Source organism: Triticum urartu, unplaced genomic scaffold (genome assembly GCF_003073215.2).
Source record: "Triticum urartu cultivar G1812 unplaced genomic scaffold, Tu2.1 TuUngrouped_contig_10419, whole genome shotgun sequence".
Taxonomy (NCBI): Eukaryota; Viridiplantae; Streptophyta; class Magnoliopsida; order Poales; family Poaceae; genus Triticum; species Triticum urartu.
Window position 1 is genome coordinate 1 of NW_024111284.1, and position 15,814 is coordinate 15,814.

Below are 15,814 nucleotides of genomic sequence, written 5' to 3' on the forward strand. Positions count from 1 at the left end.
GTTATTGACCGGAGATGTGTCTCGGTCATGTCTACATAGTTCTCGAACCCGTAGGGTCCGCACGCTTAACGTTCGATGATGATTTGTATTATGAGTTATGTGATTTAATGTACTGAAGGTTGTTTGGAGTCCCGTATGAGATCACGGATGTGACGAGGAGTCTCAAAATGGTCGAGACATAAAGATTCATATATTGGAAGGCTACATTCGGACACCGGAATGGTTCAGGTCGTTTCAGATAAGTTTCGGAGTACCGGGGGTTACCGGAACCCCCCGTGGGAAGTTATTGGGCCTCATGGGCCTTAGTGGAGAAGAGAGAGCGCTGGCCAGGAGGTGGCACGCGCCCCCTTGCCCCAATCCGAATTGGACAAGGGGAGGGGGCGGCACCCCCTCCTTCCTTCTCTCCTCCTCCTCCTTCCCCCCTTCTCCCACTTGGAATAGGAAAGGGGGGCCGAATCCTACTAGGTTTGGAGTCCTAGTAGGACCCCCCCCATGGCACGCCTCCTCCTTGGTCGGCCTCCTCCTCCCCCTCCTTTATATATGTGGGGAGGGGGCACCCAAAGGCACAACAGAAAATCTCTTAGCCGTGTGCGGTGCCCCCCTTCACAGTTACACACCTCGATCATATCGTCGTAGTGCTTAGGCGAAGCCCTGCGCCGGTAAATTCATCATCACCGTGACCATGCCGTCGTGCTGACGGAACTCTCCCTCGGCCTCAACTGGATCAAGAGTACGAGGGACGTCATCGAGCTGAACGTGTGCTGAACACGGAGGTGCCGTATGTTTGGTGCTAGGATCGGTCGGATCGTGAAGACGTACGATTAGATCAACCGCGTTGATATAATGCTTCCGCTTTCGGTCTACGAGGGTACGTGGACACACTCTCCCGCTCGTTGCTATGCATCACCTAGATAGATCTTGCGTGATCGTAGGAAATTTTTTGAAATTTTTCGAGATGACGATGGAGACACTAGTGCAGAACCGGGCAATAGCACCGGTTTGTAAGGCCCTGATCGCTAAGTCTCTGATCCCGTCACTTCCTGCTCGATTCGCTTGGCTCCTGTGCTGATTTCTCTTTGGTTTCCCAGGTTTGTTGTGGTTGCAGAATGGCGCAGAGGAATTGGGAAGCGGACTATGGACATGATGTGAGTTATCTTTATGTGTTTTTGGGATGCTTTTGCTACTTTTTCTTGCTGTTCTACTTCGGTTAATTTCTGGTGGCGGGTCTTGCAGGCGTGACGTGCACATCCATGACTATTTGCTCAAGTGAAACATCCAAACGGCCAACCTGTTCATGGTGGAGGGGGCCATGCCTGCTAAGTCCTCCAATTCGTAAGTATCCACTGCTGCTGCTTATGTTTGAATATACTTTATGTTTGGAAGATTCACAAAATGTTACAAGCTTGCTCGATGCACTTTACTATTGAAAGATGCATAAAACGTGAAGGAAGAAGTCACATTGTGATTAGTCATTTTGATGATTGTACTAATTTATCTCTTAAGTTTGCTAGATTCTATTGATGTTTTCTTCGAATTTAAAAGGATCCTATGGATGGCTCTAAAATATATGTTCTAGAGAACCAAATATTTTCTACTTGACTGCTCTGCAGATACTCAGGCTGGCTGCTGGGGCGAGCTGACCATGATGCTCTGCGAAGGCGAGTTATCCATGGAATTCACACAACATTCCAGCGTTCTCGTTGGCAGGTCTCTGCTCTTCTCCATGTCCACGGGGACAGTGCGTCCATCGTGGAGCATGACCTGGCAAGTCGCGACCTGACTCTGCTCGGCCAACTAGACAAGCACTATAAGCACAGATGCTGTCAAGGATGGGGATTTTTGTCAACGCCTTTGAATGCGTTAGCCACAACCTCAAGATCAGGTTAGGACTCTACTCTTGCATGCCTCACCTATTCGGAGCCACACACAAACATTTGTATGGATGGCATTGTCGAAAGAAACTTCTCTTTAGTTCGTTGCTCTTTAGGTTTTGGTTTCTATTTGTCCTTAGTTGCTTTGGGCTTTTGAGTTTTGTAGTTTAGGAGATGAGTGTAGAGCAGTATTAGATGTTCTACGGCGAGGTGGTTGCCAAGTGGTGTTTGTCTTTCTTTTGTTCGGGGGCAAGCCTGATTGTGTGTGTTGGCGTTTGAGGGGTTCAGTGGGTCGAATTAGTTTTATTGTTATTCGATAGAAATACTTCAGAGTTCAGAGTTAGGACCTGTCATCTTTTGGCATGATATGTGTATTCTGATGAACATTCAGTCAAAGTGCAATTATTGGATTAAATAGATGTTATACTATTTGAGAAGAGTTATATGCCTCTGCTGTTGGCAGTTATAAAATGTGCCGTTTATTTGTATGGTATCTTGTAATTGTACTAAATAATTTGTGCAAACAGTAGCCCGTTGTTAGAACGGAACATAGCACCTTGGGTCATTAAAACGGACGATGGAACAATTGTAGCTGGCCACAAAACTTTCATGGCCTTATGTTATTTCTAACCTTAAAATTATAGACTGAAAATTTACACCATTGTTTTCACCTAGGGCTCCTTGTTATGGAGAAGGTGCTCTCGAGGGTGTAGCACACTCAACAAACATGAATGTGCCTTGCTATCCAAAGATTCTCCTGATGATGTTCCTAAGAGGGCACCAAATGAAGAATCGGCGAAGGGTACAACCCGCAAAGATGATGCTGGGAACCTTTGACCTCTGGTAGCAATGTTGATGGTGCTTCACCTTCAGAGAAGGTGAGTCCGAATAATGTACTGTATATTTTTTACTTTATTGAGATCATTGTCGGTGCCAGGACTGCACCATTGTGTGGTGAAATGTGTGAATTCCACTGAGCTTTGCATTGTTCATTAGGTTCTGTATGATTTTTCACTGGTATGGGGTGATTTGTCAAAGAAGTGGCATTGCAATATCCCCTAGACAGTCATATTACCCACACAGAACATGTTCATGTGCTTCTGTATGTGCGAAGTAACAGTCTTGTGTGGGACTTGGAACTCAATAGAACTTATCTCTTGAATTTACATCATCATTCTTTAAGGGGCCATTTAATTTTGGGTTTAAAACCTGTCTAGCAAGTGGCTGGGTGTTGGATGGATTGGCCAAGCGCACAGCTAAAAAGGGAAATGTGCTGTCCATGACGACCCATACATACTAAAAGTAGTGTCACCTGGTCTCCGCACCCCACTGCCTTTTTTTTTCTCGAGAGTACACAAAATGCATACCATATTTATATGGGAGGCAGCAAAGTGTGTTACAAGAATAGCCTCTTCACATTGCAACCAATGCCACAGGTCAACACCACACCACAAGCCTAAGAAGCTACTTTGTCACAAAATTTTGTAAACACACTGCTCCAGCAGCCATCCAAGTCTGGAGTTCATCACGAATGTGAATCACAAGAGCCGGGATGGATCACTGCTGTTTCCAAAGTTTCCAAACAATGAGGATGACCACCGAGTCGAATTCTTTCTTGATGATCTTTGGTAAGGGTTTTCTAGATCTCAACCACAACTCCTCAAGGTAATCATCAGTAGCCACTAGCCAGGCTGGCCACCTGGCTCCTATCGTTTCCTTCTGTCCTTTGATGCCTTATTTCACATTACATCTAATCTGCAGCTCCAGCTGCTGCCAAAGGTCAAGAGAGGAGATCCCTCGTGTGGACTGAAACGCGAGAGGGGTTCGATCTCTCTTCCGCGCCAACAGTTCTTCCCACGCTGGACTCTGTTTCCTGCCTGAAGCCCCAGCCCCTGTCTGAGGCGTCTTGATTTATCTAAGGCGGGCAGAATGGCGCCTAGGCTGATGACTTGGACGCCCTAAGAGTTAAAGTGGACGCCGTAGACACATGACTAAGGCAAGGCCGTCGCCTTGTGACCAGGGAGCACCCTGACGCTTAGGCATCGCCTAAGCAACACCTTAGGGACGCCTTAAAAACCATGTTTTCCTGTCTCCTTCCAATCTTTCTTTTGTCAACTGCATATTTCACCCTATGGAGAATTTTACCTCCTCCCCCCCTAAAGAATTGCAGTAAAAAAAGGTTATTTTGGTAGTAGAATTCAAATCCTGTTCCATCTCCAAACACAAAAACAACTACTCCCTCTGTCTGGTAATACTTGTCGGAGAAATGGACGTATCTAGATATATTTAGTTCTAGATACATCCATTTTTATCCATTTATGCGACAAATAATTTCGGAGGGAGGGAGTAGGTAACTGATTCTTAACCTAGGCCCCTCCCCATGCAAGAAATAGTTGCATGTTTTTCATGGGTATGTAGCGCAACAAAAAAAATCTGCAATTAGAGGAACAACATGCATGACGTATGTTGACAAAATGAGAAACGGAAAGCAAGTTTGAAAGATGAAATATAGCCAAGTTTTTTTTTCTTGAATACACATGAGGCCTCTGTATAATTGCATTAAGGAGAAAGAAAATATTTACAAGGAAAACCTGACACACCCCATTCACCCCCCACTGCTAGAACAGGGAAAACACGTGCCTGTTACAAAAACAAAATGACCTGAGCTACCTCAAAAACTACCATTAGGTGGCAGCAGCTAACAGCTGCACCAAGCCCCTTGGTCCGGCCATGCATTAGAGGTGTCCTTCCTCCCAAATTCGTCTAAGCACCAGCTAGGCACTCGATGTAGCACCATTAAACACACAGTCATTTGATGCTTCCACAACATCCATGCCCGCATGTGATCAGTGAGTTAAGCCCCTGTTTGAAGTTTCCCAGAGTCAAAGAATTGATTCTCAGCCACCAAGCACAGAACACATCATTCTTGGCGTGTGGCGAGGAGTCTGGTAAACCGGAGCAATAGAAGATGATGCACCAAACTTGTTTAGAGAAGACACAGTTTGTCAAAATGTGTTAGATTGTCTCTGTCTCTTGATTACAAAGATGTCATTGGCTCAGGTGGGGCAGACCCTTTCGTGCTAATCTGTCGGCAGTCTAGCATCTATTGTGCGCTGCTGACCAGAGGAAAAACTGACACTTCTTTGTCGCCCAAGACTTCCAGATAAGCTTCCATGGCTGAAAATAAACAGCCCATGGAATAAGGCCTTATAGGCCGAACTGGTTGAGAACTGTCCAGACTCTGTGAATTTCCATGTTCATCTTGCACATCCGGTGGCAGCTGCACAACCGAGATCAACTCCCAAATGTGCAAGAACTCAGCCAGGGCTGCGACCATGAGGTCGCCAACAATGTCCTGCATCCACCTATTGTCCAAATGAGCCTCCTTCATGGTCCACTTGTCCACTCTTCGCTTAGGGATTACCGGCTAACTGAGTCATGAACATGTATAGAGAAAGCAGCCCATGACTTATCCGGTTGTGTCTTGGGCAGCCATAAACATCACCTCCCCCGCGCAAGCCCCGCCTAATTTTGTAAATCTCTTTGATGGTGCACGGGGGTAGATCAAGGGAAATAGTAAGACAGACCACGTGGAGGTCATGGCATGTTCCACTTGGACCAATCTAAAATCCCCGATTCATGAGGTCAGCCTTCCATCCCGGCATAAGATCGGCAATACGGTCAATGAAGGGCTCCACTTGTGCCTTGGCTAATTTCCTTCAGGCCTTGTTCGGTTGAGGTGGTTTTTGAAGGGGAATGGCAGGGTTTGAGGGGGATTAGATCCCCTACAAGCCAAAATCCTCTCCAATCCCCTTGGGAGGAGGATTAAACGAACAAGGCCTCAGGAGAGGGGAACACTGAGATATTTGAAGGGGGAACTCCTTGATTTCACAAGGCATGAGCTGCTGCACCAAATTCATGTTTTCCTCGGAGGATTGGATGGGGGTGACACTGCTCATCTGAATGTTAGTTTTCAGACCTGAAGCAACACCAAAAACACGGAGAATCTCCAAAATAAGATCAATGTCTGAGGCAACCAGTCTCAAGAACAAGATCACATCATCTGCATAGAGAGAAACTCAATGCCAGAGTGGGCGAGGGCAAGTGGTTGCAGGAGACCAGCATCACTTTCTCTTCGAATGATAGCATTTAGGACAGAATAACAGACAACATAGGGGAGAGAGGCCTGTTTGGTGCTGAAGTTCTTCTCTGGGCATCCCATTTAGCAAAACTCTAGTAAATGAAGTATAGAGTAAGGCACTGATCAGGTGACACCAGATAGGCCAAAAACCCTGGTGTTGCATTACCTTCAAAAGAAACAACCAAGAAACCAAATCGAACGCCTTGGCATGTTCCAACTTAAGAAGAATGCGAGGGAGTTTCCTTTGATGAAGGTATCACCCTGTTTGCTGCACTAGCGTAAATATAACCAAGTTGTTCATCACATAGCAGAATAAACATGTATGATTTGTCGATTTCGGACAGCATGCAAGCATTCAGTAGTAAACTTCCACACACGTTGCATATGTACTCTATAAAAACCTAAAAGATCACATTGTCGTCACACAAAGCTCCGGATGCACTTTTTAACCATGACTGTTGCTCATTTTCTGTTGCAAGTGGCATGGACCTAAGGATGGAGAGAAACAGCAGTATATGCTAGGGAAACGAAATCTTGCTTGAAGTTTGCGATGCCTCAGACAATTGATCAAGCCATTGGTTAAATTCATATGTATTAATGAACATAATCCAAACATAAAACCGTATCTTAAACCTCCTCTATGATAATTAACTAGACAGATAAATTTATAGGCAACTTAATATGAAATAGTACTTGATCAAGCCATTGGTTAAATTCATATGTATTAATGAACAACATAAAACCGTCTCTTAAACCTCCTCTATGATAATTAACTAGACAGATAAATTTATAGGCAACTTAATATGAAATAGTACTCAGATTTACATATTAGCTATCTAAACCCAGTGGCGAGTGTGCTGAACTACAGTTAGGAAAATTAATGGTATTGCTATTCAACATGTATGTACTGGTACAAAATATTATAATGAGACGTGTTTTTCGTTCATATGCCTAGAAAGTAGAAACCACGAAGTTGGTAACCAATGCTATCAAGGAAGGGGACTTCGTCAACACCTTTCGGACCAGTAAATCAGGCACATAAGCAGCTGTCCGACGAGGGAACCGATCCTATCAAGGAAGGGGATTTTGTCAACACCTTTGAATGCGTCAGCCATGACCTCAAGATCAGGTTAGGGCTCTACTGTTGAACGCCTCACCTATTCCGCGGCACTCAAACATTTGTATGGATGGCATTGTCGAAAGAAACTTCTCTTTAGTTTGGTACTCTTTAGGACCAGCCTTGGTTTCTATGCGTCCTCAGTTGCTTTGGGCTTTTGAGTTTTGTAGTTTGGGAGATGAGTTTAGAACAGTATTAGATGTTCTAAGACGAGGCGGTTGCCAAGCAGTGTTTATCTTTCTTTTGTTCGGGGGTGAGATTGTGTGTGTGTTGGCGTTTGAAGGGTTCAATGAGTCAAATTAGTGTTAGTGTTGTTCTATAGCAATACTTGAGAGTTAGGACCTGTTATATTTTGGCATGATATGTGTATTGTGGTAAGCATTCAATCAAAGCGCAATTATCGGAGTAAATAGATGTTATCCTATTTGACAGGAGTTATATGCCTCTGGTGCTGCTAGTTGTAAAATGTGCCATTTATTTGTATGGTACCTTGTAACTGTACCAAATAATTTGTGCAAACACTAGCTAGTTATTAGAACAGAACTCAACAGAACATAGTTAGCAGCTTGGGTCATTAAAACGGATGATGGAATAACTATAGCTGCACCACAAAACTTTCATGGCCTTATCTAACTAGTAAAGGTTGCTGCTCTACCCGGCCATAGGAGGCACTTGCGCTCGTTTCACCATCGTGGACCGTTAGATCCTTTTACTGTTGTACATTTTGACTGTGTGGCGTCTCCTTAGCCATCCGATCTTGTTCACGTTTGCACAGCCTCCAGGGGTAGATGACTGGTGGACCCTTTTACGTCCTTTTTATCACTATCCAGAGTTGAATAGATCTTCTACTGTTGTACATTTTGACTGCCTGGCATCTCCTTGGCCATCCGTTCTCGTTCACGTTTGCACAGCCTCCAGGGTAGATGACTGGCGTACCCTTTTATTCACTATACAGAGAGTTGAGTAGCTTCCTCGGTCACTTCGATATTTTCACAGTGAGAAACCGCGGTGGCGACCAATCCCTTTCCTTTGTCGAGCCCTGCGCCCCCTCCCCGTTGTCCTCTGCCTCCCCTGCTCTAGAAACCCGGCGCTCCCCTCCCCACATTCGCCTTCCCTGCACCGCACCGTTCGGCCTGCCTCGTCCTCCATATTCTCCTGCAATCGAGTTTAGCTATTTGCCTGGTTTAGGTGGAGGATCTGCCTGCTGTGTGCTGTTTGGCTGGTTAAGGTGAAGGATCTGGTAGGGGGCGCACAGATGGCATTGTGAATTTGGAGAACTAAGGCTATTGTGTGGCGTACATTTGCTGTTTAGTATCATGTGGAAATTATATCTTGTGGGGTTAAACGTGTCATAAATGTTGTATGCTAATCACTTTTGATTTGTGTGTTGTAGTAAGATCTCAAGACCAGTTATTGAATGGGCAGTAGTATCTTTTTTGCCATGCTGAGAAACAATGTTCGACATGTGTGTGTATGTTGGGGTGGGGTGGGGGCTGGCCATACGATCATGCCATCCTTTCTAGTAAATAAGAACACGCAAAATTGAACCCAACTTTCCCATGCTCGCCATATATGGTAACGCTTCTCCTAAATTTCTTTTTAACTTTCAGGCTGGTGAGTTTTTCTATTCAGCTCAAAGAAGCGCTGTAGCACAAGAGAGGCAATTAGTAGCAAATCAGTCTGGTCAGAATTCACCGGAGAGTCCTTCCTTAGAGCAGGTAAAAATATTGTTTCAGAAACAGCATCCCTCCTTGCCCTGTTCTTTTATCTCTTCCTGATAGTTTGTTGGCCGAATGTATAGGATTCTCAATCGGCAGGTCAGGAATCGTCTCCCCATTCAGCTAAACTACATGTTCTTCGGTCGGTTTCGCATTTTTGCATTTTTTATAGTGATACTGAACCCCTTTTTGTACAAGCTATAAATAGAGCATCAGAACATAAACATCATGCTGATAGACCAGAAGGGGTTCAGTATCGCTATAAAAAATGCAAAAATGTACATGTCTTTTGCTTATATTATTAATTGGCAGCTAGGCATGCTAATAGACCAGGATTCTAAAAATTTGTTCCTAAAGATACATGATGTTTATGTTCTATTAGATAATTTTATTCCTTTGTAATTTGGTTTTAAAGATATAGTTTCAGAATGTAGTCGTTTTGCATCTGTCAAGCTTGCTGTTGTTACAAATAACTGTTCTTTTGTCCTCGATTGTTACTTTCACAGTTTTTTAGCACTACAAGCATTATTGTTCCAGTTTTTTTTAATGTATTGATCATGCCATTGTTTTTTCTGCCTTTGTAGCTGAAAGATTAGTGAGACTGACTGATGCTGAACATGTACCATCTGTTCCATGTGAGAGAAATAGCATGTCGATATCATCTTGAAATAATCACAGCTGGGGGGACCTGGGAGGACGAGGTTGGTAGCTGAGGATGATGTGTAGAGCGGGAGGAAGGAGGTGTGAGGCTTGGAACTCTCCTTGTGAAGTGCTCAGGGACAGCGGTGAGGAGCATGGCAGGTGTCCAACTTGACCTCCTCGGCAACAGCAGCAACAAGGGTGGCCGTGGCGACAAGGGAGGAGATAACAACCAGCAGAGCAATGAAATCGCTAAGTCTCTGATCCCGCCACTTCCTGCTCGATTCGCTTGGCTCCTGCGCTGATTTCTCTTTGTTTTCCCAGGTTTGTTGTGGTTGCAGAATGGCGCAGAGCAACTGGGAAGCGGACTACGTCTACGGACATGATCTGAGCTATCTTGATGTGTTTTTGGGATGCTTTTGCTACTTTTTCTTGCTGTTCTACTTCGGTTAATTTCTGGTGGTGGGTCTTGCAGGCGTGATGTACACATCCATCACTACTATTTGCTCAAGTGGATCATCCAAACGGCCAACCTGTTCATGGTGGAGGGGGTGATGCCTTCTAAGTCCTCCAATTCGTAAGTATGCAGTGCTGCTGCTTATGTTTGAATATACTTTATATTTGGAAGATTCACAAAATGTTACAAGCTTGTCCGATGCACTTTACTATTGAAAGATGCATAAAACGTGAAGGAAGAAGTCACATTTTGTGATTAGTCGTTTTGATGATTGTACTAATTTATGTCTTAACTTCGCTAGATTCTATTGATGTTTTCTTCAAATTTAAAGGGATCCTATGGATGGCTCTAAAATTTATGTTCTAGATAACCAAATATTTTCTACTTGACTGCTCTGCAGATGTTCAGGTGCAACCTGGAATGATTGGGTTTATGACATTGGGTGGCAGTATAATTCTCATGCTGACGACAATTATTTTTTTGACGAGGATTCAGTGGTTGTCTGTGGCATGTGGTAGGTTTGTTCCCATCCTCCAGCCTCCCCATAGATTCTTCATTTGGAAAACTAATGGCTTTGATTGTGGATATCATAGATATCGTAGATTGTGCCTCAACTTTGCTGCTAACCTTAGATCACCCTTCTGGCATCGGCACGGTTCACTCAATTTGATGTTGCAAGCCCTAGGTCAATACCTTTTCTATTTGATTTCTGCTAGGAGCGCTTATAACGTTTATTTTTCATGTGCTTGGATAAGAACTACTTTAAATTTATATCGTTGTTGGATTGTACCTGCCTCATCTATCTTTATCTGCTTGCTTGCTTCCATTTCGGCTCTAGCTAAACAGATAAAATATTCCTTTGGCCCAAGTGTTAGCTATGTATGTGCGTTTAGTCAAGTCTTCTTTGTATGGTCTTGTCAAAGCCATGGCTGCAATGTTGTGTCTTAAACGCTTTCTAACTGAAAAGCAGCCTCTAAAAGTCTAAATGCAGTGTGAACCGAAATGGAAATTTTGGATAATATATACGTGTAAGGATTCAGTTTTGTGCTATTTATGATAGTCCACCGCATCTACCAGTAAGCTGTGCTGTTGAAGCTTTTGTTGATCAGATGATACAACCTTCTGAAGAAGATTTGAGGGGCTGCACTTGTTCATATAGGGTGCTTATAGCTTCTGTTCTTTCAATCAGGCATTTATATTTCTGTCTCTTTAGCAGATCGTTCTCATGTTACAGCAAAAGTAGATTAATTAGGAAATTTGCAGCATGTCATGTGTTGCAAACTATTTTCACTATCCATGCACAAATGAGATACTCTCATATTTCTACAAAAGTACCTGAAGATTTGTTTTGTTTGCTCTGACTGGTTTTGATCATTTCAAACTACTCCAGAGCATACTGTTTTGCTCTCTCCTAACAGTGATGCTTTTCAGTTCAACTAGGAACTCATCATTATTGGAGTCTTTCATCTGTATATACCAAAGCACGGCGGGAGAAGAAGCAGGTGAGTGGCCTTTATCGTGTTTCTTTATGGTCCTCTCCTCTATTTAATGGTCGATACAGTGTATACCTTGAAGCATGTGATGTTTCTTTCAGTTTATATTGTGCCTTGCATCATTTGATAGACATATAGCTGACCCTCTTATTCCATCCCTCCGTCCTTGAAAGAGTGTACTTCCAACTTTGTTGGAAAGTCAAACTTTTTTATATTTGACTGTATTTATACAATAATACATCAACATTTATGCCATCAAATTAGTAGCATTAGATTCATGATAAAATATATTTTCATCATATACCTATTTGGTTTCACAAACATTGATATATTTTTGCAAAAATCCAGTCAAACTTTGAGATAATTTGACTCTCCAATAAAGTTGGAAGTACACTCTTTGAAGGACGGAGGGAGTATGTAATACTTTGCTAAAGAAGAATATATTAGCAGTTACTGTTTGAAGGATTTTTACTGCTTCAGCTAGCCATTGTATAGGTATGGTGCTCTATAGATGGTGTATCAAAATGCGTCAATGATCACGACATATTCAGCTTTTTCCACCACATACTCCTATTATAGTTTGCTCTGTTGGTTAGTTTTAAACATTTTTAGGCGCACATCAGTCAACATCTCCTGCGTGGCCTTTTAAACCTCAGTTTTGCTCTGAAAGGTCTGCGATGATTTTTTTTCTTTAGTTTTGTGTTGATTCTGTTTTTTGTAGTTAAAATAAGTGTGGTGTTAGTTCACCATGCTGCTATTCATTATGGAGTATACAAAATTCACAAGAATAGGGTTGCTTCTTCAAAACTGATTTTATGCCTCTTGAAGCACCTTACGTGATTAAATTTACAAAAAAGACGTTGGTTAAGTGGCACCTACAGGCCAATGGGTAATCCAAGTATCACTCACTGTAACTCTAATCAACTGGAACGCTTAATTGTACTTAACTTCTTCCAAACATTGATGTTGATTATTAGTACTGGATGGTTATTTTGCATCGCGATTGATGTGTGATTAGTAGCATGAGAGGTAACTCAGGCAAATCACTTAAATTTACCATGGCGGGTGAATATTGGTTTTTAGTTTTTATGTTTTGTTTTTGCGCAGATTGATTGATGAAGGAAACACATGAAAAAGAGGAAAAGAGCAGCTAAATGATTGATGGGGCATGTGACTTATCCCTGTTGGTTCTCCTTTCCGCAAATTAAACCAATAATCAATATTGTCAGTTTGAGAGTATGCTGGATGTGAGAGTTAATGAAGAAGATCACTCATGCTGTTGAAAGTACACAAGCAGTCACTGTTAAGGTCTACCGAAAAACATGTAGGTGAGGCCATTCATGTACATCACCTTTCTCTTTCTTTCTCCTTTTCTTTACCTTGATTCAGTCTGTAACGACAGTGCTTATTTAGATTGTGCACATTGAGCAGAATTATTGGAGCAGAATGGATCTATCTCTGCATTTCATATCATTTTGCTTTGCCCTTCTCTTGCACCAAAGAAAGAAATCTTTGTTTATAAACTTGCGATTTTGGTATTGTTTTCTGAAGGCAGACCACAGATTTTCATGGTCATGCACATTTAGTGTTGTTGCCCCTTCTCTGTTCCAAAAAGACCCCATTTTCACTGAATAATAAATTGTTTTCCCTTATTACCTTTATGCTTTTCTCTCTCTTTTCCATTCCAAAAATAGATTTTATTTTGAACAAACGGCAAAAAGGTTTTGCTTTATTCTTGCAAGGATAGAGAGTATTTTCTTCAGATCGCCCTCTATCAAACTTGTGAGCATCTTTTTTTTTAACTACAGTTCAATTTGTATGCTCCTATACTTCCCTTATCCCTAGCCTCTCACGGACCTATGTGAGTTTTCCCTTTACAGATATGTTTGGGAGCCTTTGTTGCAGCCAACAAATTGTTCCTCAGAAATTTATATTTAATTCTGGTGATTAAATATAAAGCAATGCCTCTTGAAGTAGTTCCTCAGAATCTTCTACAGGACATGTTTTTGACAAAGTCTACATGACATATGACTAAGACAAGACTCATGCCATAAGGTTCTCCAAAATCCTTTGTTCAAGCAGAAAAACCTTTTTACACAACAACCTCATTTTTCTCCAGTTTGGGGATGGCAACAGTTCTACTCACAATGGTGCTGCATGCTGGAAGTACTCATTATCCTGTTGGCTCTACTCTGGTGAGTTCTCCCCTATTGCCCTCTTTGATTATTTGCCTCCATGTGCCGAACCTGATCCCCCTTCAAAGTTTATCATGGTTTTAGCGGTAGTATGACTGGTTTACATTTTGTAATTTTCATGTTCGCTAGAAAGTGTTTGCTATGAAATTGAGATTATTGAGACGAATGTTGTTATATAAGGTCACACATGTTTCTTACCTTTATAATTGGGTGATCAACTAATGGCCTTCGTTATATGGTGCGCTTCGATCCTCCCCCAAGGAATAAAGTCTGCATCGTCTATTTTGGTTTATTTAAATCCTTGCCAAATATTTTCTTTTGAGGAAAATCCTTGCAGAATGTTAATGCCATCATATGCTCTAATTCTCTGGTAGGCTGATTCGACGTGCTTATTTGACAATTCAACCGTTACTTACTAATAGTTCTTGGTACGGATGGTGTATGTAGCTATTGGGAATGTCTACTTAATCTGTGGTCATCGGCAGTTATTAGTAACATCTTGCATGATTATGTTGTTGCTAATAAAAAAGAACAGTCAGTTCCAGACAATATAAGGCAACTGAGATATGGTTTTGACTGTGTCATGTTTCTAGCGTACTATAGGTTGATAGCATGCTTCTAAGTTCTACATAGTTATTCTAATTGATTGTCTCTTTAAGTGTTGATGTAGGTGGATGTTTGTGTAGATATTACATTTTGCTGGCATGATTTTGACATTCTTCAAAAGCAAGAAATAGTTGCATGTTTTCTACAGGTGGTTGAAAGATACTAGTAGCTGAGTACTTGACAAATCTTCTGTGTCATGCAGCTCTTTTGTTGGTTAAATTTTCAGTTGGCTGATCAACCAACATGCAATTATTGTAGTATATCTATACTAACAATATCAGTTGCCATTGTAAATTATTGGAGTGGCTGATGTTGTGCTGGTTGTTGGCAAGAAGGTTTGGATTAGGCACTAACTGTTTTCCTATGTTCATTGTTTGCGTGCTTATCTAATGGCATTTTGAGAATCTCATGTCCCTGTCATGGTATGTTCATCGATCTCCTGTGTACTTATCTAAGCAGTTGTTTCCTTTCGGGCCAATAATGAAATAATCTATGTGCAAGACTACAAGTACTCACATATATAATGGTTACAAATACCCACATCATTCTCAGTTCTAATTGACTTATTGCGCCACGGGCGCAACGGGTCATCTAGTGTTATTTATAACCTTGAAATTATAGACTGAAAAATTTACGCCTTTGTTTTCACCTAGGGTTCCATATTATGGAGAAGGTGTTCTGGATGGTCCTAACAAGCTCATAAACATGGATGTGTCTTGCTACCCTCCGGGTGATGTTCCTAAGATGGGAACCAAATGAAGAATCGGTGAAGGGTACAACCAATAAAGATGATGCCGGGAACTTGACAACCTCTGATAGCAATGTTATCGGTGCTCCACCTCCGGAGAAAGGTTAGTTTGAATAATGTACTGTATCCCATTGTTCCTTTCTTGAGAACATTGCCGGTGCCAGGACTGCACCATTGTGTGGTGAAATGTGTGATTTCCGCTGAGGTTTGGATTGTAGGTTTTGTATGAATTTTCACTGGTATGGAATGATTTCTCAAAGAAGTTGTCGAACTAACTGAACCCAGAATTTAACGTGACATTGCAATTCCCCTTACAGTCATATTACACACATAAAACAATAGTCATTACTCCTGTATGTGCAGAGTAACAGTCTTGTTTGGACTTGGAACTCAATAGAACTTATCTCTTGAATTTACATCATCATTCTCTATGGGGCCATTTAATTTTGGATTCAAGACCCATCTAGCAAGTGGCTGGGTGCTGGATGGATCGGCCGAGCCACAGCTAAAAAAGGCTGCCCGTGATGACCCACACATACTAAAAGTAGGGTCACCTGGTTCCCGGCACGCCACCAACTTGCAACCCAGCGTGTTGCGCTAATTAAATATGGTCCAGGTGGCTCAGGGTTGTTTCCCTCTGTCCTCCGATGCCTTAATTGAGATGCAGAGAGTAGTAGAATTTTCCTGTATCCTTCCCATCTTTCTTTCTTCATCTGTGTATGTCATCCCATGGAGAATTTGACAAAAGCAGCTAACTGAATAAAATTCAAATCCTCTTCCATCTTAACTGGTTCTTAACTTAATCCCCTCCCCAAGCAAGAAATAGTTG

General features: G+C 42.2%; 1 protein-coding gene across 13 annotated transcripts; it reads left to right on the forward strand.

The window, feature by feature from the left end:
* The first annotated feature begins 1,011 nt into the window (after positions 1–1,011).
* On the forward strand, positions 1,012–15,106 carry LOC125526535. Of its 13 annotated transcripts, none has more exons than XR_007291755.1 (8): positions 1,018–1,145; positions 9,962–10,063; positions 10,344–10,457; positions 10,537–10,628; positions 11,375–11,445; positions 12,544–12,764; positions 13,556–13,631; positions 14,891–15,106. XR_007291755.1 is itself a non-coding variant. In XM_048691213.1 (5 exons), exons 1-5 carry the CDS (start codon positions 1,135–1,137, stop codon positions 12,546–12,548), a joined length of 303 nt encoding a protein of 100 aa, XP_048547170.1. In that variant the 5' UTR covers positions 1,018–1,134; the 3' UTR covers positions 12,549–12,764. The 13 variants fall into 13 exon arrangements, 2 of the variants coding, with proteins under 2 accessions (XP_048547170.1, XP_048547169.1); XR_007291752.1 differs by lacking the exons at positions 9,962–10,063; positions 10,344–10,457; positions 10,537–10,628; ... (2 more) ...; positions 13,556–13,631; positions 14,891–15,106 and adding exons at positions 1,234–1,332; positions 1,611–1,882; positions 2,547–2,749; ... (2 more) ...; positions 8,931–8,946; positions 9,432–9,529; XR_007291757.1 differs by lacking the exon at positions 10,537–10,628 and having other exon boundaries at positions 9,962–10,067.
* Positions 15,107–15,814: the final 708 nt, after the last annotated feature.

Coding starts and splice junctions, on each gene's coding strand:
- LOC125526535 (XM_048691212.1), top strand. CDS start 1,295: ATGGTGGAGGGGGCCATGCCTGCTAAGTCCTCCAATTC. Junction 1,333..1,610: donor CCTGCTAAGTCCTCCAATTC/GTAAGTATCCAC, acceptor ACTGCTCTGCAG/ATACTCAGGCTGGCTGCTGG.